Raw genomic sequence first — 24536 nt, 5'->3', positions numbered from 1 at the left:
GCTAAAACTTCGCTGTATGTGTTCACAGACGTAAATCCAAATCGAACCATGTAAAAATTGCATTCATAGCATGATGAAATCGCAATAAAACAAAAGGAACTTGGGTCAAGCTTTTTCCTCAAAAATGTGTACAAAAATATGCTGGCAAATACATGCTGTAACATAGTCAGGTATGGTGTCATATTGTATGATGTGGAAATACTTGGTAAGTGTGAATCATTTGTGTAACTGTGTAATAATTTGATGGGGGTTAGTGTGAACCTCTAGGACTTTTTGTGTGTCCTGAAATCCAAGCTAAACACTGTAACCAACATTGAGCTTGTTCCTTCTTCAGAGCGGGCTGTTGATGTCAGTGATTCGAACTCTTTCTGCAAGCGAGTCTAATGAGCAGAGAGACCGAGAGAAGGCGAAGCTCGAGAAGGAATACAAGAGAAGCGACCAGCGATTGGATGAACTGGTCTCTATCCATGACCAGAATCTTACACAGGTTATGCAGGTAAGAGTCCTGATTTGTTCAGTTATTTTTCCATTATAAATATTATTTGGTAGTTTCATGTCTGTGAACAGATATATGAACACTAGGTTATTATTATACTTTTACCTTTTTGTAGCTACACCTTTTTTATTGCTCATTGTTTCAACACACATTTCACATGCCTTTTTCATTACAGTGCTATTACTACACAGACAGTCTGCAAGCATTTATGTAGAAATATCATTCTTAATTATGTGCATGTAAATGAAATAAAAGAGAAAGAAATTACACATTGCTTTGCAAACACATTTATATAATTATACCAGTTTTGTATTAGCTCATACATGGCAGTGGTAAACCAGGAACCCGTTGATTAGGGGCTGGGTGAGCCTCTGACTTGACTTATTCAATATTGCCGAAAATGAACAGGAATAAACTTTAAGAACAATTTTATGTGGAATATCTTTCTGCTTAAAGACAATGCGGAATTTATTTTCATTTCCAAACCTCGGCAAGTACAGAGTACACTTAATTTGCCCTGACTTTTCCAGAACCTTGTTGGTCAATTTTCCTTACTACTACCAAGTTTTCTTGGTCAGGGTGAATCCTGTATGGTTTCTATCAGGTTAGATTACTCACAAAATGAATGCATGTGCGTAATTGATGACAAGTCTTCTTTCTAAAGTTATGTTGTTGTTTGTTTATATCAGTGTGTTGGTTTTCCAGTTATTTGGCAAGCTGTCAGCAAGGGTCACGGCTTCCAGAGAGAAAATCCATGCGGTGAAAGAAAACCTGCAGGCTTGCAAGATGCTCCTGCGGTGCAGGAGGGATGAGCTGAAGAAGTTATGGCTGGAGGGAATCGAACATAAACATGTTCTTCAACTTCTAGAGCAGATGTGAGTGGTATTTTACCTTTTAATACTTTGTGTACTTTCATTGAAGCAGAAATTTTAAAATCATGTTTGAACTTAAGGAAACCAATGTTAAGCTACTTAAATTATAGAGTACTATCATATTCATTAACTGTAAATCTCAGACATTTGTAATTATGCTGGTTGTGCTAGAAAGTATGAAGTCAATATCCTTGTCATGTCACTGGATTATTTCATTTGTACCTCAGGTGTTTACTCAGCCTATAATAATTCAGTGTCTAGAGATAAATCATGGTGGCTACTCACCAGGAATTCCTTAAATTCCTGGAATTATATGTGAATTATTGACTCTGGGAATTATACATGAATTTTTCTCTGTAGACGTGAAAAATTGCAACTTTTTAAAATCCAAAACCCATTTACACATGCTTAATAATGCCCTGAGGCAAGTTTTTCACAGTTCAGCTTTTATTTTTATCTAGGAAGAAAAAGAAAGCTTCATAAAAAATAAACAGAATTTTCTCAATTCATTTAATTTGTTAGTGTCCTTTACAGAATAATATATTATAATATATTATATATTTTATATGTGAAATATATAATATATTATTCCAGGATATGGAATTTTGAAGCTGATTACTCTTGTTTGTACCCTTGAATTTTTGGAAAGTTTGCCTTGAAACCCAGGAATTATACTTGAATTTTATCATGGTCCTAGAGTAGCCACCGTGTAAATGCAGATTGTGAATATGTGGGGTCCTACCTAAATACCCCCCTTTTTTTTGCCTTTGCTATACGTTGAAATGTGCTTTGTCATTTTTTTGCCTATTATTATTTTTTTATATACTTTTTTAACAATTTATTTAGGTAATCATTGGCTAGTTGACCAATCAGATTGAGTACCTAACGCCATCCACACGCTCAGATTCAAATTGTGTCATGGAAATTCCTTTGCGAGTGTCCTGTCAACAATTTCATTTAATCATCATTCATCCTCTTGAAGAGACAGAAAAAGAAATAAAATAAGACAAACTGAATTATATTTTCAGTACACCTGCAATTTTCCATAATTGACATGATTTGTTGATATCTATTAATTCAGTCAGAATTTGTATGTGAAATAGGTTATTTCACATGATTCACATTATTGTTTTCGGTAGTGATCAACTGAGAGAAGTGCCAGGAAAGCTGGGCGGGTACCTGTCGAAGAAGCACTATCTTCACGCTACGCAATTACTCGTGTCAGCACATGCTCTTGGGGAAGGTAGCCTGGAAGGAGTTGACGCCCTGCGTGAAGTGAGGGTGGAATTACAAGCTAAGAAGGAGGTGAGTTAATAAATTTTATTGAAGAACTGTGAAATTTTCCTTGAAAGTGAGTAGCACTTAGTATATCAATCATATTTGCAAGTATCTTTGTAAACTTTCCAGAGCTTTTTGTAATTCTTCCAAAATCATTACAGGCCACACTGCATCATGTTAGATAGGAGTGTTCTTGATGGATTTTTTTTCGCTCATGTTGGATGTAAAGTATATGTCATTTCCTGAAAAAGTAGGGAAATATTCAAGATTTTCTGATACTGCAGAAATCTCATTTTATGCAATATTTCTCCCTAAAGTGAATGTTTTTACATTTCTGAAATTAAAATGACCATTTGAAGTTTCATAACTCTTTGTGATGCCAAAAATTTGCAAGTCATTTTTATAGAAAATAAAAACATGTCAATTGATTCTTCAAATAGCATCCTTGCTCCCCTGCACTGCATGTCTAATTTTTTGTTTGTGTGGTGTGTGAAAGATGTTGTTTACATGCTTCTCCTTCTGTATCCATTCAACTTCCAATCAGCAGGTGTTGAAACGGTTAATACCAATATACTTCAAAGCACCTGGGCCTCCCCAATGGCACAGTGGTAGCGTCGTCACCTGGTAATCAAGGAGTCCCGGGTTTGGTACTTGGTGGAGAGACATAGTGGTTTGGATCCCACTTTAAACTGTAGGTCCAGTACCAATTAGCCTTGCTGTGCATAAAGTGGACTTAAAACACAACTCAATCAATCAAAAACTTCAAAGCACCTTTGCAAAATGACTCTGATAGCTCACGCTCAGCATTTGGAAGCTTCTCATGTAAACTTTCTTGCTTCTCCAAATGTGTAAGAAAATTATAACCTTATGTTGAACGTATTCTAAAGAATAAGATCTTAAACTCTTTCAGTTATATTTGACAAGCCCTGTATATGATCGGAGCTATGGTGGTCTAGTTAATAAGGCATCTGACTGCAGCACGAGAGACTCAGGTTCGATTTCCATGGTGGATGATCTGAGGTCGGATTTTTCAACCTTGTCCCTGCATAAAGCAGCTGAAATAAATGGGAGTGAAGGGGAAAAAAAGAAGCAAGAAAGTGTGTGTGCCCGTACCTCCACATTTTACCCCAATATGTGGCTTCATAACATGGTGCAGTGTGTATGGAGAAGTTTACCTGTGCATAGTTGTGACACCAAAACTGCTTGATAATCCTAACTACTCTTAACTACCATTATTTCTGGTATTCCACCAACACCCACACTATTTATGATTCCAGCATTGCTGTGAGTGCCATCTATTCAAACGCTCCCTCTCCATCCAGTGGCATAGTGGCAACACTGTTGCTTACAGTCAAGGGGTTCTGGATTTGACACTTTGTGGAGGCACGTAGTGTTTTAGATCATTGTATGTCAATTAGCCTATGTGTGCATAAATTGGACATAAACACGAACTTTATACAATTTACTCATTCACGACCTATAATCTTGATTTGGCTGCAGCATCCATCACCAACCTTGATTCTAAATTGATAATGTGACCAGGTTACAGAATATAAATGTCTAGTGAGTGTTACATACCCCTTCAATCAAAATATAAATTTAAGTAATGCAACTGATTTTAGAATTAATGAATTACAAGTTGTGGGTGTGTTGACACATATGGCCACTTTGCACCTTACAAAGTGTACGAAGAAAAATCCTGTTATTTAAAGCCCTTACTGTCAAGTTAAAAAGGGGTGTAAAAAGCCCCCTCAAATATTCAAAACGAACCTGCACAGTATATTCACAACACATTAAAAATGTAAGACTAGTCGAAAACCTTCCTCAGAAACTGTTTGAGGCCTGTTTTTCTAAAAATTCTAAGAATGATGAATAGATTCTCTCGGGCTATCGACCAGGTGAGTTGTGGAAAATATTCCAAGCTTTTGAGAGCTAATGTCAGTCTCATCTTCAGGTTAGCTCTCGAAAGCTTGGAATATTTTCCACAACTCACCTGGTTGATAGCCCGAGAGAATCTATTCATCATTCGTCGCCAGGAAAGCTTCAAGTCTTACTTAAAGCTATAAATGTTTGTTAAAACAGTTGGAAAGATTAAAAGTTTGTCTGAGAAAAGTGCAATTGATACATTCAAGAAGAATTTATTTGTTTGAAATTTTGTTTTTAAGTCCACTTTATGCACAGATGGGTTAATCAGAACTTGATCTACAGTTTAAAGTGCAATTCGAACCTTACAAGGCAACAATTATCACCATGCCATCAGGAGCCCTCTTCCCTCTCACATTCAAGAATAATATGCCAAACACTTACAATATCATTACATACGTGACACATTGGCCTATTATTTAGTTAATTTCCTTGGACTATTGTTGTTTCAGTCCTGATTGTTGTGTGATTTCTTGTCCACTGTTACATGATTTAATTCTGTTCTTGAATTACATGCATTTAAAATAAAATACAACATATAACTACATACTTCTTACTTTGTAGCAACTGCACCTGAAGTTGATGGAAGAACTAACGAAACACTTGTATGTCCACTCCACCCAAGATGTGCTGCTGTTGCACCGCCAGGGTTCAGGACGGGACAACATGCTGCTCCCTTTCCAGAGAGGAGGCCTCGGAGACATCAGAGGGTCTGGTCGAGGTCGACAAGATCAGGGCAAAGTGAGACGGGCTCATTTAGATGTTGGGTCAACGTATACCAATCAGTCTCCCAGGTACAGATACCGTTGGGTTGAGAATTCTCATTTGCTGATTGTGTAGCTAGATAACGACCATTTCTGTGCGAACATTCCTGCAGTCACCGAGAGACATCCTGCATAGCTCGACATAACATGTCCACAGGAAACTGTCCGATTTCCTCACAGATCCTTTTGACTCGACCTGCTACAACTGAAGAATAACTCAGATTCCTGTGGACAGGTTATGTTGAGTTATGCAGGATACCCCTTGACAACTGCAGGAATGTTTCCACAGAGATTATCTCATCTTGAAGTCATAAACATACTGATCTCTTCAGCAGCATGTAATGAAATTAATGTCACCCTTTGCACTATTCATTTCCATCATTAAATCTCTTGCAACCATTTTTCTCTTCTGTATACCTTTGTTTCAAAATGTCTAGTCTTTTTGAGACACCCTGTACCAAAATTCTGGGAGAGTATTGATCGGTATCAGTGCATAAATTCGATACTTTCCAATACTGATACATTGGCATCAATACTCGTTCAGCCTTTGTAATGATCTCTGCTGAGTATATTCTACGAATCTTTAATTTCCCCTAAAATTAAATTTTGTTCTGCAATTCAGTCCACAGCATATCCCTTCATACCTAATCTGTCCCAATTGTTTTCTTAGCCATTGTTTGTCAGTTTCATCTGCCGAAACCCAGCCTTATGAAAATGATAAATATCCAAGTACTTATTGAGACACAAATCTGCACACCTCAAGTTTAAAATAGCCAATGGTAGTATAGGAATCAATTGTAGCCTGATACACTCAACTTTTTACTCTGCTTTTCTTGTTAGATTCCTGGCCAATACAACCATGTATCGAACTGATTATGTTACTTTTTTATCCTTGGCAAATGAAACTGGTTTTGAAAGAATTTTGCATAAAAATGTTGTAAATCGCTCTTCATTTGTTTTATACTTTATTTTGTTTTTGTTTCTCTGTACTTGGTCCTCCCTGAAGCCATAATGGTGATTTTGTAATCAAAGGGTCCCAGGTTCAAGCCCAGTGGTTTAGATCCCACATTAAGCTGTAGGTTCAGAACTTGAGACAAACTTTGCAATTTTTTTTTCATTTCCCTCTTGCTACATTCCAACAGAAAAATGGCTAAGTGACTATTTGGAATTTGGTTAAATGAGTAAATAAATAGTTGGTGAAATAGTATTGTTTGTTTCAGGACTGGCCTGAGTCCAGGAATGTCCCAGTCCATGACAGGCTCGATGATCCAGTCAACAGTGGATGACTCCGACAACATCCAGGAAGACACGGATGCGGCGGACCCTGAGGAAAACTCAGAGCATTTCATGGCGATTCTTGTGGAATGTTTGGCTCTTCTGAACAAAGTTCCTGATGCTGTTGAGGTAAGCCTCAAAGCCATTTCATATCCTGATTTTAACTCCTTAAGTGTGGATGGCATACATATATGCACACTTTGATTTGCTTTGACTAGATTCGACTGTGGGTGATGTACATATATGTCCAGATGTTGAAGTAAAAAGATGCTAGCTGAAGTAAAAACAAAAACAGTAGAAGATGAGGAAGAAGATGAAAGTGAAAAAGAAAGAAGATATTATGAGGTAGGTGTAGGAGAAGACGTCTACTCTTGTGCAGTGTAATTTGTGCATAACAGAAAACCTAAGTATGGCTTAAGGGGAGGAGACACAGTTACGCACCAATTGTGCATTTATTTCAATATCGCCCAGATGGGCACTTCTACTAAAAAAAAAACTGCGTGTATCCAAGAGTATGAATTTCTCTCCATGTTGCAAGTGGAATCGTTTTTTTATGTTCATTATTAAGCTGGACACGATGTTTGAAAAATATGATGAATAATAATTTTCGGAATCCCATGTATTCCTTATGGGGAATCTACTTCAACATCAAGTTACGGCTAATCAAATGGAAGTTTCGACTTTTGCGCTGGTGAAATGCATCTTCAAACTGCCCTCTTCCCGTTGACATATTTTTCTATTCCATCGGAAGTTTTATATTCCAAGAGAACGAATCAAATCATATCCCCATATGATCAATGCTTTTCTCCTTGCCTCCTGGCAGTGTTGCCAAATCTGATGCACATAAAATAACTAAATTTCACCTTAAATGGAGTTAAAACTAACTTCCATGAAGCTACATTTACGAAGGCTGGATCAAGTGCCTCCTAGGGTAATGTTAGTTGTCAAGGAGGTGGGGGCACTGCTATTATCGTTAACTCGAAATTGATGACAATTTATTCTTCGTTTTCAACATCTAGATCCCATCTCAATAGTCCACTGATGGTCGTATGAAATCGAAAATAAAGAATTCCCTGATAACAATATTATGTCAATTTCACGTCAAACGGGGTGCTATAAAGAAGTAGCTGGGGAGATAAGAGGGAGTGGGGCGACGCAGCCAATATAACAATATCAAGTCACGTGCAAATTGTATAATTATGGCAAAAGTTGGTCTATGTGGACCGGAACCAGTGATGGTATCATAGTGGGGCATGCGGATGGGCGACCCAGTTCACAGCTGAACGAGAGCACCAAAGATCCAGATCTGGCTCCAAGAGAGCTAAGTTGGCACACTGCCACGGATGGAAGAGCTTGGGAAGAGTCCCGTGGAGACTGTATCGCATGCCCTTAAAACCAAATTTGCATGGTGAACATTGAGTTGCAATTGTTTCAAGTTTTGTTTAAGTCCTTTATGCGCTTATAGGCTAATTGGGATTGGACCTATGGTTTGAAGTGGGACGAAACACTGTACAATGTGTCTCCACCGGGTATCGATCCCAGGACCCAAGTGATTACAAGGCGACAATACTAACACTATGCCATTGGGAAGCCAGAGTTGCACTTGTAGTTGACCTCTGAAAGCAATGACAATGATTGTGAATCGAAAAATGAGAAAGAAGAATGGAGTGATGGATGGAATTTTGATTAAAAAAAAAACCCTCCATATTCCAGTAGTGACTTGTTAAGAAAATTCCACACTTAAAGGGTTAAATTGTTTCCAATATAAACAGGACTCAGAAGTTGATGAAAAGGTTTTTTTTTGGGGGGGGGGGTCTTGAAGATGACGCTATACTTTAAAGAAATAACCAGAAAACATTTTTTTTATTTGGTTAAGGGGAGAGGGAAAAACCACCATCCTGCCTCAGGTGTTAAAATATCTAGCCATGGAGTTGATCAATTTGTTGATCAATTTACCAGTTTTTGCCTTCACAATATAAGTACATTAGAATATTAAAATGCTTCTTATGTAATCACAAAATATGTTTTTTCCACACAACACTGGTGCAAAATAAATGAAAATTACAAAATTTTGCATAATTTTCAGGATAATTAGCTGCCACTAATGTCTTGTGCTTAATTTTGCGGATGCCATGCAGTATACACTGAAAAAATATTTACCAGTATCGGTAAAGAAATTCAACTTATACTTTCTGCTGCATTCGTACTGGCTCGACCCTTTTTTTCCCCTGCTAACATGAACAGTATTCGTTAAAATCAACACAGAACACACAACGGCACGAGAAAAATAACTTTAAAAGTTTTTCCGAGCTTTTGATTCCATCTCGGAATCATCATCAGGGTTACTTGAGTGACGACGAAGTGGTTTTTATCATGCTTTTTTTTGTGTTGATTTTAACAAGAATGTTGCCTGCACGTTACGTGAGAAGTTTCTTACTGTCATGAACAGTATTGACTAAATATATAGATTGCTGAGTAATTTTACTGAGATGTAATATTTTGAAGTTTTGATGATGAGTTTGTTAGTAGTAACGGTCATCATTTTTTTTCTTTTTTTCAGACAATCAAAGTGCAGATGCAGAACGAACTCCTGGCCATAATAAAGAGAACAGCGCAGCAGATACTTGACTTTGGAACAGTACCACAAGACCAGAACCAGTCGAAGCTGCTGCTGGATCTTCTCCAGACCGTGTTTGAGCAGTTCCGACTTGTGGTTGCAGCACATGCAAGCGTTCTGAAGAGCTTCAAGAGAGTCTCCGAGAACTACAAGATTGACGTTCATCTGTATGACATGGCTGACGTATGGTCAAAAGTTCAAGCTGTGGTAGGTGAAAGTGATTCATTTCTTACAGCATTTTCGGAGGTACAAGACTTGAACTACACTCATGTCTTGCTGCATGATGCGTCGGTGACATATGACTTATATTCATATGTATTACACTAAAATCTGATTTGCCTGATTTGCATTTATCTGAAATAATTTTTAGTAAACTAAAAAATGTACGTACATTTTTCCTTCACTATAATTAATATTTAAAGTGTACACAAGTGATTCTACATGATATAACAGAGCTGTGGTGATCTGGTTGGTAGGATGTCTTACTGCCACACTGGATACCCAGGTCCAATTCCTGAGGGTACTTTTGTGACAATGCCATTGCATAGAGCTACTATGAGGTCTCTCAGCCCCTAATCAACAGGTATGTGGGGAGGAGGGGGTAAAGGTAATTGGAGCATGGTGCTGATTACAACACCTCAACTAAAGCCGGGATCAAGAATGTGCAGGAGATAGTTTTACCTTTTTCTACTTGTATTAACATTTCATGTAGTACATGCTTAATAAACTACCATTCCTGATCACCCATAATTCCATTTAATCGAAACTGGCATGGTCGCTTTAAATTTGAATAAATGAGTTTTTAATGTAGTGGCCGCGGTGGCTCAGTCAGTAACGTGTCTGACTACCATGCTAAAGGTCCCGTTTTCGATCCCCGGCCGGTTCAAATCCGTGAACTTTTCTAACGATGGAAGCGGCCCCGGTGCCAACCCAGCATCGAACATCATGGGTACCTGGGGGAAACCCTGGGGGGTAAAGGCGGTCAGGGGCGTGATGCTGATCACATCACCCTCAATCACGACCGGATCAAGAAAGTGTGGGGCGTTACCCCCACACCCCCCTATACGCCTTCATGGCATAAGTGCTATGCACAGGGGAGCACTTTACCTTTTTTCTTCTTTTCTCTTCTTTTTGAGTTTTTAATGTACTTTTACCTCAATGAAAGTAATTCACTATTTCAAGAATGGAACAAAGGTCATAAAAAAAAGTTTTCTCTCAAACAGAGCTTGGTGTTATCATCAAGCTAAAAACTAAACGTTAACGAGCGCACTACAGATACTACTAAAAGAGACATGCGTCATCTTGGTCTTCTGTGCAGGTTCACTGAAATCCAAAACAACCATTCATTAGCATATTTTTCAACTCCTTTATCATCCCTATTCTTGCTGCCCTATCTGGATCATGGCTTCTAAAACTAATCTTTCCAGGATTGGTTCTGTCGTCAGCTTATTCCTCACCTTCCCTGAAACACCTCCATAAAACAATTTTGAATGTCTTTTGAATATCCATCCAAAAACACACTTGTCGAAAACTAGGAGACGTTGAAATTTTGCATAAAATCATCAATGGTAGAATTGAAACCGAATTTGTAATCAATTTAATCTATAAATACCTGCACAACCAAACTTATATAAAGGTTATTAAGTAAAGCTCTTTCACAATCTCACTACAAGCCTCTCCCTTCTACAACAGTCTCTTTTCTGTAGACTTCCCCACTTATATAATAACCTGCCTTCAAATATTGAACATTTTCTGTCCAGAATGCAGTGTCCTACAATCATTGAGAATGTATGTGTAAGTTTTTAAATTTTATCTGTACCGTCTTGTATGGTTTTTTTGTTATAGTTTCAGTATAAAATGGTCATTTGGTACTGTACCTGAAATTTTAAGTAAATACAGTAAATATCTACAATAAAAATTGCATATCCCGGAACCTCTATAATAAGGAAACCTGTAAATACGGAAAAAAAGTCCCCCAGAACGGACAGATTTTATACCTGAAAATGACCTGCTTAAGGCGGAAACCTCCTTAACGTGGAAACGGAACACCTTTTAAAGACCAACAAGATGTTTTTATTCTCAGTAAGACTGAAATTTTTTCCTTTATTTTTTTCGCTCGCAAGAAAACAATGCAATACTGTAAGTGGAACACGCCTCTGTTGCCACTCGCTTATCGATCGTCATAGCTGTTACAATTCAGTTTCTTTCTTTCATCTCTTACCCTCTTTCTCCACCTTCCTTTGTCTATTTCTCCTCTGTTCTTTCGTCATCTTTCTATTTTTCTTGTTATCTCTCCTTGTTTTTCTTTTTTCTTCACTTTTATCTCATTGTTTCTTCACCTCTCTTATTCCATCTTTCAATCTTTCTCTTTCCCTCTATGCACATCGTGCTACGATGTCAGGGTCCCAGGTTCAAAAAGATACATAAGTACATACTGTACGTTCTTACAATACTGTAAAAAATGTACCAACATGTTGTGTAGTTACATAATTGTAATCTCTGCTATGCTTATTGTGACTGTATCGCATTTTTATTCATGTACGTACATGCATTAGTACTCTACATTATAAGTAATGCGAAATGTAAATCTGTCTTTCCATTATTTCCTGCAGCACTCTATACTGTATTTAAAGTCAACCCTGTATAAGAAGGGAAACTGTTAAGACGGAAAACTTTGCTCGGAACCATCATGTTCCAGGATAGACAGGTTTTACTGTATATAATTAGGCCATACTATTAGGTAGGTTCATTACATTGTTGATCTTGTCATTAGGATAGGTGATGTGATCTGCACAATACTGTATTCCCCATTTAGGTACAGGGCCTCCCCCATGGTGCAGTGGTAGCGTCATTGCCTTGTAATCAAGGGGTCCCGGTTTCGATACCCGGTGGAGGCACAAGTGGTTCGGATTTCACTTTAAACTGTAGGTCCAGTCCCGATTAGCCTTACTGTGCATAAAGTGGACTTAAAACACTAACTCAAACCAAACCAAACCATTTAGGTACCTATTGGTACGAGGCCTGTTAAGGGACAGAGGTGCTTATGCAGGGAGTTCAACAGAAAAGTTCATGAGACCAGCTACGCCACAAATTGAACGTGGGTTCTCCCACCTGGCAGTCTCAGTTTGGAGGTTTTACAAATACTGTTAAACTGTGGATGTGAAAGAAGTGTTGCATTTCTTATTAATTTTACACCTTTGTCACCACTTTTAGATGAAAGGGATGAAGCAACACCCATGACCAGATCAATCCTCCAACCTGCAACCCTCTGTGGTGCATTTGAGACTCGTCCACTCCACATTCACCACCTTGATCATTGTATGGAACTACATAATAAAGGAGTTTTTACCATGATATGATTGAAGCCTTCTTAACTCTATAGTCTTCTTAAACCTGAAGGTTTATGGCTGCAGCAACACAAGCCTTCCATCTGTCCCTATCTTGGGCAAGATCAATCCAATCTTTTCCATCCTTACCAATTTCCTTTAGGTCCATCTTAACGTTATCCCTCCATCTTCGTCTTGGCCTTCCTACTAGTCACTTTCATCAAGTTTAACCATAGGAAAATCTTTCCTACTAAAATCAGGTATGCTCCATGTAATTGTAAATAATAATAACCCGTGGTGTCACAGCCTGAGAATTCCAGTGCCTACCTGCAGACTGCTGGCCTCACCTCAACCCGTTACTGGATGACATGTGGTCAGCATGATGAACCCCCAGTTGTTGTTGCAGGTACCGAAATTTCAGGAAAAGTTGTTACTCTTCCTGCAGGAGATTTGAACCTGCATGCATCCCTGCAGGAGATTTGAACCTGCATGCATCCTGCAGTTGGAGCGCAAAGCTTGGACATGGTGCAGAATGCTCCTTGTCATTAAATTATATAAATATTGTGTACAACAATTATAGGGTGAGTATTAGCTCAGAATGCTGAAGACCAAGGTTTGATGTTTGATTCATATAACTTTTTAGTAAGCTAATTAAGTAAATATCAATATCCTCTGTGTGGTTGAAGCTATTTCATATAGTTAATTCAATTTTGTTAAATTTCAGTTGCAACTGCTCTTAACAGACTATCTGGATATTCAAAATGCAACTGGCAGTCAGCATCAGGCACCCTCATCATTCTCTGAACCAACGAGCGACATATCTGCATTTTTCGCCAGGAGGAAACCTCCCAGGTAGGGTAATTTCATTTCATTTATTTTATTTTATTTATTTATTTTTTGCAAGAGATATCCTTTTTTACATTGCTCATTATATTACATTACAATTCACATCTTCTTACATTACTGAGATCCCAACCATATTTATAATTACCAATATTTGAATATTGTAATGTTTCCCTGTTTCTCTTTGTATATGACACCTCTCCCTCCCTCCCTCCACCTTTCTGACCGTATGAACCCTTCTTTTGTAGCTCATTTTCCAAGTCTGAATGTGCCATATTTATTATCAATGACTAGCATTATTTGTTTTTCACAATACACAAATGTTAATGTTGCAAGAAAATGTTTATGTATGTGAAATGATACATTAACCCATCCGCTTACCATTTAAATGCCAATTTTTTTGCCATGAAATACCATTTAAATTTGGCTATCTCCCATGAAGGTTGCACAGCAAGACAAGATGTCAAATATTGTTTAAACTATCCAAGCAATTTACGTGAAAATTTTATATATTGAAGTGGAAGTATAGTAATAAGTATGCACATATGCAGTTTACTTGAAAGATAATTAGAAACTCACCTAATAAATTTGATCACACACATCTTTGCATTCCATTTCCATTCCTCAACCTTTTATATTTTTCCTGCCACAGCCACCTCTTCCTCACTTTCACTACATTCTTCAATTTCACTAACATAAAATGAACCCCCATGTTCATCTCCCCTCCCAAAATCCACATTTTCCTCTTCATCGCTATCGAAAAGCAACTTTTCAATCGCAGAATCATCTACAACATTCTTATGCAACATGTTTGCAAGACGTAACAAATGAAGGTTTGTTTACATGAGAAATTACTGAACAAAACATGCTTGAAATGGTATGAAAACTTAGCAGCACAAACATACACGTCATAGATTTGAAAGATCATACAACCTCTGCCATCTATTGAATGAAAAAGGAAGTACGTGATGAAAATCGGGAACCCGTCGATTCGACGACTAGGTACGGGAAGCGAACGTCCAGTCAGGCCGTCGATTCGAGGACTAGGTAAGCGGATGGGTTAACTAAACGCACGGCCATGAAAATAGGTGGCTGGGCAGAATTGCACTCATGCCACATATGGGAAAAGCAAAGTGAGTACAGGACAAAAGTTACTGGTTCCTGTGCACTGTGTGGCAACGTCAACCGTGCTGCGCTGCCTAGTTTGAGTGTCAGACCGACCTCATCCATGCAGTTGTCATCCATGACCTCTCGAGCAAATAATGTGTTTGTATCACATGGATCGCAAAGACCAACTCTACAATGAGATCTTTCATTCTCCTAAACCTCCGAACACACGGGGTTATGCTCAGATGTGGCAACAACATGTACTTCTGCCACCTGCCTAATTTCATGGCGGTGCGTTTAATCCTATCTGCCATGTGTTTTCTTCACTTTCCATGTGGACAAAAGATAAAAACCTTGAGATCGTTCAGTTTTTTATTTTTTAATATTTTTTTGTCAAAGATTGCCAAGTTTGAACTAAACTCTGTTGCTTCGAATCACCACTCCTAAACCTGAATCAACCACTCGTAGTTTCATTTAGCTCCCCGATAGTCCTCCTGATACTGTGTTTAATTGTACGATTTGCCAGTGCAGCAATATAAACTTATTATACTTTGCAATTTCTTTCAAGGGCAAAACGAACTCCGCTTTTCCGATTTGACTACTCCTCGCATGCTTTGAGCATCAATAATTATCTTAAGGAGCAAAGGAGGGAAAATGCTGGGAACCAGGTGAGTTTTGTTGTTTCTTTGAAATTGTGAGTACTATAGCAATGCAAGGTTTGTGTTCAGTCCACACTATGCTCATATAGGCAAATTGGGACTAGAGGCTGTACAATCCCAAACTTTTCATCCCCAGATGGGGTGAAGGTTCGAACTGCAAAAAGCGATGTTGCCAAATGCCTGATTTTTCCTGTCATAAACGTCTAGTGCTGTCAACATGCACCCTTCCCTCACAGTTCCTGGGGGGGAATTGGAGACCCATTTGTTTGCTACCCGACGGATACCGTTAGGCTTAGTCACGCCTTGGCGTTGCTGGGGATGCCTTTGCCACCTGTTTACTGTCACGTATAAGTTTAGCAAAGCAGAATACCACAAGCATTTTTCCTCCACATGGTGACTGGACCAACCTGATTGATTCAAGGGTTCATGTAACCCTCTCTGCCTGTCGACTGAAAATACTAATGTTTTAATTTAATTGCTAATCGCTGTTTTAAGTTTATATTGGCAGTGTATTACATGTATTCTTCCTCTGTATGTTTATGTTTCTGTATTTAGGTTGTATCAAACATTGATCCAAGATGAGTGAGATGTGCGTTTGAATATGATTTTTTTGCCTTTGCAAGTGTTCCATAAAGAACCCGAATTCACCTCCTTAATTATGTAGTGAAATTAATTTTGCCCCAGAAAAATACATTTAATTTTCACAGCAATTGTACTGGGTGTTTCAGTGGGAAGTCCCACATTTCAATCAATTGTAACTTCATGTCCATGTCACATATCAAGTGCACTCAAACGTTGCACAAACTCATGGAGTTTTCACCAGTCTGTGTTTCTTATCAGCAGACAACATTGTTGAAATGCTGTCATTGTTTTTTTTTGCCTCTAGCACCTTTTCTCGTACTCATTGTCAGTTATCGACACAGACAGTATGATGTCTTACACAATCCAGCAGCAGCTTGTTTATTGTGAAGAAATACTGGATTACCGAATCCATTACTACCACACAAAGGGCTTACCGTCGCAAATATGGTGTTAGAAATGGTCCTGACCGGAAGATAATTGTAAAGCTCGCTGTGAATATTGGAGCAGATATGTTGAGGTGTGTATCAGAAAACATGGTGAAACGTGCAAGTATGTGTCTTGAAGAGAATGGAGGTAATTTTCAGCATTTGATGTGATGGCAAGTCATTCTCCCACAGTTTTCCTCTCATTTGCACACAGTAGCATTATTGTAATGTTATTGTGTCGAATGCTATAGCTATTTAAAAAGTGAATCACCCTGTATATGAGAGATACTGTACCATTATTCACTTAAAGAATGACAAAATTTTAAAGGAAGTTCAAGCTATTTGCGACAATATTGAATGGGTAAAATTATTAGTAATTTTAATAGGACAGCAACTTGCTAATACGTATTGGCCAATACCAATAGCGTTTAAATTAACCTGTCCCATCTAGTTTTTGGCATTGTACAGGGTGGTTCAAATTTCATGTTACCTCCTGCAGAACAAATACAAAGTTACGTACCCACAAGATAGGTATGTGGCACTCTGTTTCTTGAAATCGGTATCAGTAATTTCGTTGATGAACACAAGTTGACAGACTTCAACATGGTAGTCTTTGGGATTCCAAGGTCCGCCATTTGTTTGCTCACAGACTTTTTGGGAGATCTCAACACTGATTTCGCAACAACTGCATGTTTTCCTTGCCTCAATGGTGGTCTTCCAATCCTGTTGTTATTTAATATTGCGAACAGCTTTTGTTTCCATCTTCAGTGTTTCAATGTGACTTCTTTGTTAAATCTTGCAGTGAAGTCATGATGCACTTGCTTTATTGGTTTACCAGTCTATTGACATTCATGTACTGTACTAGCAGTTTGTCCATGTTGTAGTTGCATGTGTCAGAAAACAGAGGATACATTTAATTCGTTTCACTGATATCCTAAGCTATAGCTCTTTTCAGTTCTTACGGTGGGCACTCTAGAAGCTGGCAAGGGAAGTGGGGAGCGGGGAATTCGCCACAGACCAACCAGACAACAGCAGTGGCACGGCGAGATACGACGTGGCGGAAATAAGTACTACGTGAACCTCATTCTACAGGCATCTGCTGCTATTCTTATCGCGCTGAATTGGTCGCTTCCCCACTTCCCTTGCCAGCTTCTAGGGCGCCCGCCGTTAGAACTGAAAAGAGCTATAACATATTGGTAGCAAGACACAGACCAACACTGATACAAGATGAATAGATGTGTGTTTGAATTTGTCAATTTTTAGTCTCTAAATAGTTCTCTCCAAAACGTTGATATTCTCCAGAAATAGTTTTTCTTGTATGTACGCATTGCTTGCATTGTAGAATTATTTTCCTGTAGTTTACAGAAGAACACTGGAATAAATTAAATAATGAAAATGTTAACATAGATCCAGTATGGAGTTTTCTTTTTCACAAATGGAGTAAGCCACCATCTTTAAAATTTAATGTAACAGAAAACATCAAGAGACTTTGTGAAAACAATGATGAATTTGAATTACCTGATGATATTTGGGATTCATAATTTTAAATAAAAAAATAATGTGATCTAAATTTTTTTTATCTGAAATAAAAATAAAACAGACTGCTTCTTTTCACAGTTAAGTTGCTATATTACAACAATGTAACATTGACAACATCCATTATATAACGGATTCTTTTTGTTTAAAAAAATTGCTAACTATTGTTATAACTGTATCTTTAGTCAAAATGAAAATAAATGTCTGATGAAGGGAGCATGTGTTCTCCTGAAACGTCACAATGAAAAACTGTTTTCTTATGCTTGTAATAACCGTAAACTACAGGAATATAACTCTCCAGAAATTCTCTAAGTAACTTCTTATGAAAGTGATAACTTTTCATACTTCCTTGCCATGGTGTAAGGGGCAACCTTACCCAATAAGTCAACCTCACTTCCATGTAATACACCCTGGTAACGACTAGCCAACGAAGCTTTGGCACATGGACCTGCGGCAGAATAATTCTATGTATTGTGTTTTGTCATCCATGTGTGTTTGTCATTGTTCCTTCATCCATCTCATGGTATCACCGTTCATCTCCACCATTGGGGAGAGAACCTTCGATATTGACTGTGGATACCATCGAATTCATCGTAACGTCAAGGTTCGCCCTGTCTTGGTTCGGTCTGAGGTAGGCACTTGCCGTTGACGTCCTGAAACTGTCCTTGATGGAGCGAAGGATCGTAAAAAAATGCGAATAGGTTAAGTTATATCACATAAGATCGTAAAAGGTCATAAGAAAAAAATATGTAGACAAAAACAACCTTTGTAGGTTAACTTAGCCCATAAAAGGTCGTAAAAACAAAAGTAGCGATGCATTTCAACCAAGAAAATGGTGTAAGGGATGATCTTCCACGTAGTACACCCTTTGCTGCTTTTTGCAGACGAACGAGGCTCTGGCGACTGGCACTATGGCCAGTATAATTTTGTGTGTGTTGTCCTGTTTCTTGTCCTTGTGTGTGTGCTGAATGCCCCTTACAGCCTCCGCTTGTAACAAAAGTCAGAATATTTTAATATTTTAGTAACACGACACTGCAATTATGCTATTTTAGTTATGGTAAGGGGCTGAACTCCATATAATGTGACGGGTGCAAAATAGCCTAAGTGCTGACGCACCCAAAGTTTTAAATTCAAATTCATCCCCACCATTGCAATTAGCCAAAAGTGAAAGAAGAGCAACAAAATGTAACATAATTCATTCTTCCTTCCCACTGAACAGAATACAGTGAGTAATCACTGAAAACATATTTCAGGATGCCATGGACCGAACGCGTTCCCAGCATGTGAGGCTCCTTGTGTGCCAACCTGACCCTCGGAACATCACGCTCATTTTCATTCCGTTAATGAAGTTCATTGAGGAGATTGAGAAGGCTCTTGGCTGCACCCCAGGGTAAGCAAATTCTGCTTCAATAAGAATCATTCATTTCAGAGAACCAAGTGGCAACACTGTAAAGATATAGATTATTAGATTATGCAACTCTGTTGAAGAATTTCATCCTGTCTTACTCTTGCTCATTTACAGGACAACGCATTTTGCTGTCAATAATTTTAGTCAGTTCTTTTGTGATTAGGAATATAAGTAATTATTAATAACAAGTAGTAGTGTTGTTACAAGCACAATATAATTCCTTCCGAATGATATTAATGCCATTCAGAAATTTGTCTTTGCTATTTTTTATTGTAATGGAACAATTTGAAATATTGCTTATAACAGGTGGCGCAAAAGTCATCATCCTATTTGAACTGACCTTTATTTTGATATCTTGTTGTTTATATCAGTAGTGTTTTGTCAGTTAAATAAAATATACTCACAAAATTTATTGTGTGTAAAAATTAATAAGTATACCCCACATACAGCCTGCGAAACATTAGCTCTTTTGCGTGACACTTTTCCGGGCAGAGTAATATTCCGTTTTGGTGATTTGCCATGGCCGGCCAGGTCCCCCGATTTGACCGCTCCAGATTTTTTCCTTTGGAGATATTTGAAGTCATTGGTTTATGTGAATAAGCCAGAGATGTTACAGCAACTAAAGGACAATATTCATTCATGAAATTGAAAACATTTCCCCGCAGATTCTTTCCAACACCAGCAACGCAATAAAAAGAGCCCACATTTGCATCAATTCGAATGGTGGTCATTTATTGGATGTTATCTTTAAAAATTGAGGATATGAAACTTACAAGTATCAATAAAAGTTTAACACAAGAAAACCTACTTTTTTAAAAATTTAAAACCCTAGCTATAGGCTAAGAAAATAGGTGATGACTTTTGCACCACCATGTACAATAAATTCACATGCAATAAATTCAATTCTGTACAGACTTACATCTGTAGAAATTGTTCATAATAGAATGCCCAACTCTTTTATTTAAAAAATAATTGCATGACTTCTCATTGTTTATTTGCAAATTGCATAATTTTATTCAATATGCATGTAAAAATATTATTCTATCATACACAAACAGTCTCATTTTCCTAAATAACAGAATTACTAGAAAAGAGGATATTATGTGTACCTGTTCAGTTTAATATCATAATGTACTCTTACAATAAGTATATTTCAATAATTGTTTTAGCTTTGCAATATTAGCTCCATCTAGTTTGACTCTCTTTCTCCACTCAAGCATCTAAATGCATGGCCATGAAATTAGGCAGGTGGCAGAAGTTTGCACTGTTGCCACATCGGAGCACAACCCCGTGTGTTTGGAGGTTTAAGAGAATGAAAGATCTCGTTGCAGAGTTGATCTGTAATCCATGTGATACAAACTGCTCGATAGGACAGGGATGACACAAAAGTGCCCGGAGAGAGATTGGTCTGATGTTCGAACTAGGCAAGGCATCCCTGTTGACTAGCGGCAGCGCCAGGATTAATCATCTAGGGGTGCTGAGGGGGTGCGATGCTGAAAATAAGGAAAACATGAAACATGTATGCAACCTTTCAAAACTTGGGGAGCGAGGTGCCAAAATTCAGTAGGGGGGGGGGGGGCAAGGACAGTTTAATTTCCAATGCTACATAAGGTTTAGCATAGTGCGGGGGCAAAAATAGCAAAAAGTGGGGAGCAACTGCACCTCTCCGCCCTGCACGTTCATGATGACATGTATTATGTCTTATAGCTACTAAAAAGTGGCGATGGAGTGTAAACATTCATGCACCCGTTGCAGTCTTATTGGACAATGCAGTGAAATACAAAATAAAATCCTTGCCTTTAAAAACTCAATTTTTGAACCTTTTCAATACAACCAATGGAGGTATAAAATTAAGTTATTAATAAAATGTTAATACATTTTACAAGCGACAACTGCTGCCTAATTTTAGTGTTCAATTTGTGTGGTTGGGTAAAATAAAAAATCTCTATGCAACCTGAAGTTCTGCAATTCGAGAAATAAAATAACACAATAAATACAACATCATCTAGTCACTTCATGTATATCAAGTAATTTCTTTGGACTTCTTCATTTTTGTGAAAATGTTCCCTTGCTTTGTTACCCCTCGATCATAGGAGTCCCGGGTCGATACCCGGTAGAGACACATGGCACAGTGGTTCGGATCACACTTTAAACTGTAGGTCCAGTCCTGTTTAGCCTTCCTGGGAAATAAATTGGACTTAATACATCAAATCAATCAACCCCTCGATCATATGCATTTATTTCACATAATACATACCTTCTGTCTGCCACCAAGATGTTGAGGTGTCAGGACAAAACACGATCCGCACTATCCCCAACAACGAACTGTAAAATTTCTTTGCGAACATTGGACCTCTTCCTAACAGTTTTTGAAACAAGTCTATAATGTTAATGTTTACTAGACCTGTTATGTGGAACAAATAGAACGTGTTAACAAGAAAACTATCCTTCACATTACAACTCGCATTGAATAATTTTCAGAGCACGACTTTGTGATACCTTGAAAGCAGCTGAAATTTTTGCTCCAGTGTGGGGAAGAACAATTAGGTGGAATATAAACCGTTTATGAACAATGCAAAATAGAAAAACACATAACTCACATTAAGCTATAGGCAATTATCGAAAACCACAGACAGACAGACCACTGAAGAAACAAAAGCAGAAGAAAATCATAACAACAATGCTGCCTGTTGCATACAATAATAACGGTCTAACTTTAGTACCTAACATTCAGCACTCAATGTGACGACATGACATAATATGCCACTCCAAGTTAGTGTTTTCAGTGAACGTAAGGGGTGCTGAATAAAATTAAGGGGTGTGCAAGCACTCCCTGGTGCCACCCTTCCTGTTGGTGTTGCCACACAGTGCGTGGGGACCAGCAACTTTTGTCCGGCTCTCGCTTTATACTTTTCCCACATTTGGCTCCAGCGCAATTCTGCCCAGCCACTCATTTTTGTGCATTTAGTTGGTTATACGGTGCAACACTGACTCGTATACTTCATTGATTTGGTGTATGCATCGTTTGCACTATGTTTTGGAGTGGTGTATTTTGGTGAATGGTCACGTGGTGTGTGCTAACTAATTAAATAGACGTTTAAAGCAACAGACAGGCATTTGTTGAATCGTCTGAACTTGAACACTGCTTATCGTCTACTTGGTTGAACATCATTTCCCTTCACCAGCCTGACCCCAGGATACACCTGCACGACACCTATGTCAAAAAGTTGTTACAAACAGTATTTTTTGTATTTGTTTCTTTTTTGTATGATTCTGTATGCTTGGGTTTCTTCCATGGTTCTGTGTACTTTGAAAGAGCCAATAAGATTTGAACTTTCAGCCCTTCCCCATGGGACGAGGGAGGAAGTATAAATATGGCCTCTGACAGAGGACAGGACAGAGTGTGTTTATGAACCGGATAGCAGAAGCGAGAGTGATCTTTGGTCTCCAGTAGCCTCCCATGAGAAAGAGCATCCCGAGGCGGTTCCGCCGATGCTAGCTTCCACTTGGCAGTTCTGCCGTGGGGCTCAAGTTAGAGAAATGTAAATAATGTAAATTAGAGAATTATTGGAAGAATCCGAGCCTTGTTTTGTTGAATTGTAAATAAATGTATAAAGCCCATTTCTGCGAGTTTTCAGCAATCACCCTGTAACATTAAGTCAGTAAGTTCTTGCCTGTGATTGATTCTTTGGTTCCGAGTGCTCTGGTGAGTAACGGGATGGGAACCCAGGACTAACGAGCCTATTTAGTTGTTTCTTTGGGTTTTTCCTACCAGAAGCGGCCTGGTAAGGGTGGAGTGTTGCAGAGCAAAGTTCAGTGAAGTAGCTATTGCATCTTGACAGTAAATGTTTTGTCAAAATGGACTGGGCTTGAAAATAGTTCTTCTAAGACATACAGAAATATAACTTTGTTAATGAAACTTCAAACCACATAGTTAAAATGACCAGGACAGATTTTCAGAATTCACAAATATTGTTTTATGGAATGTTAATATCTGAGTATGTTAGTTACTTCTTTCTTCTCTGTCTCTCCACCCCTTCTTTGATAAGTTGCTTTCTTTTTCTATCTGCAGCAATCCATGCACCCTGAATGCCTTTCTGTCTGATTACATAAAGGAAGTCTTCCTGGGGAGACATCATGTGTTGGTGTCAGGTAACATCGAAGCAGCTACGAAGTCACTGGATGCCTGGAGGGCAACGACCAACCAGGATGCTATCAGAGGACTTGGGGTGTCCAGACCTTTGTTGCAGGTAAGCAAGCTGAGAAATTATATTGATTAATAGAAAGTGCGATTTTTCACTGAAGCCTTCACATGTGATTTTGTTGGAATGCACAGAACAGGAATAATTGTATTAGTTATATCAGAATCTTTCATACCAAAGTTCAAAACTTAATGTGTATGTGCCTTGTACATCCATACCTTGCTCAGATTATATTGTTGTGTTTTTCTTCAGATATACTTAATGCAATACTGTCATGATGAATATCTGTAGAACAAAGATTTTCATACATTAACGCATTGTTTATAAACAGAAAGGGGAGGGTAGGAGAGCATATAAAATGTGAATGTGAAAGTTAAGATGATGATAATGTACATCATTTTAATGATATTTCTTTTCTCCAACAAATTATTATTAACATGTTTTTGAATGTTCACATAACCCAAGATGATAATATTAAAAAATCTCGAAAACATGAGGATATGCCTTGATGATGCGGTAAATGTTGTTGAAGTATTACCTACGTGAAGTTTTGTGTTTCCGCTTTGCGCAGTTTGATAGTTTTTCCACTCCAGACACCATACCCTTAGTGAATGAAGGCAGCAAACCTTCGAAATTAATCGGAAAAACTGTCTATTTTGTATAACTAACCGGAATGAATGTTGTACGAACTTACCTTTTAATACTGGTTGGCATACTCCCCTGCTTTGTTGAGGCAGGCATCCCACTGCTTCACCAGGTTTTTGGTTCCCCTGTCCCAGAAGTCCTGTGGCTGCTGTGAGCACTAATGGAAGACTGCCTCCTGCAGTTGTGCGTCTCTGGCAAAGGGGATTCCACGTAGGGCACCTTTCAGTGGGCTAAACACATGAAAGTCACATGGGGATAGGTCAGGGCTGTAGGGGGGATGATCTAATCATTCCCAACCCATTTGTGCCATCATGTCCATAGTGTGACCAGCAACGTGGCGACGTGCATTGTCTCGCAGTAGGATGACACCTCGTGACAAGAAGCCGTGCCGCTTGCGCCTGATTGCATGTCTCACCTCGTTTCGCAAGATGTCTGAGTACAGAGCAGCGTTCATTTTCTCACCCTGCCGGAGGAAGCGACCGAGAAGTGGACCACAATGATCAAAGAAAAACACGAACATCACCTTGCGAAGAAAGACGACTTGTCTGCTTTTCTTGGGTCGCGGGGACAAGGGGTGC

General features: G+C 38.5%; 1 protein-coding gene across 1 annotated transcript in view; it reads left to right on the top strand.

Moving 5' to 3' along the window:
- Positions 1-24536, top strand: part of Sec8 (exocyst complex component secretory 8) — a 48333-nt gene that overhangs the window by 6546 nt on the left and 17251 nt on the right. Inside the window, exons 2-11 of the mRNA XM_083143248.1 lie at positions 335-496; positions 1202-1371; positions 2508-2673; positions 5134-5363; positions 6554-6737; positions 9169-9432; positions 13276-13403; positions 15070-15169; positions 18957-19093; positions 23184-23361. Of these exons, the coding sequence (XP_082999374.1) occupies positions 335-496; positions 1202-1371; positions 2508-2673; positions 5134-5363; positions 6554-6737; positions 9169-9432; positions 13276-13403; positions 15070-15169; positions 18957-19093; positions 23184-23361 (1719 nt within the window). The remainder of the gene's footprint in view (positions 1-334; positions 497-1201; positions 1372-2507; positions 2674-5133; positions 5364-6553; positions 6738-9168; positions 9433-13275; positions 13404-15069; positions 15170-18956; positions 19094-23183; positions 23362-24536) is intronic.

This window comes from Lepisma saccharinum, chromosome 21 (assembly GCF_977018435.1).
Source record: "Lepisma saccharinum chromosome 21, izLepSacc3.1, whole genome shotgun sequence".
Lineage (NCBI taxonomy): Eukaryota > Metazoa > Arthropoda > Insecta > Zygentoma > Lepismatidae > Lepisma > Lepisma saccharinum.
This window is presented reverse-complemented; position numbering and strand designations above follow the sequence as displayed.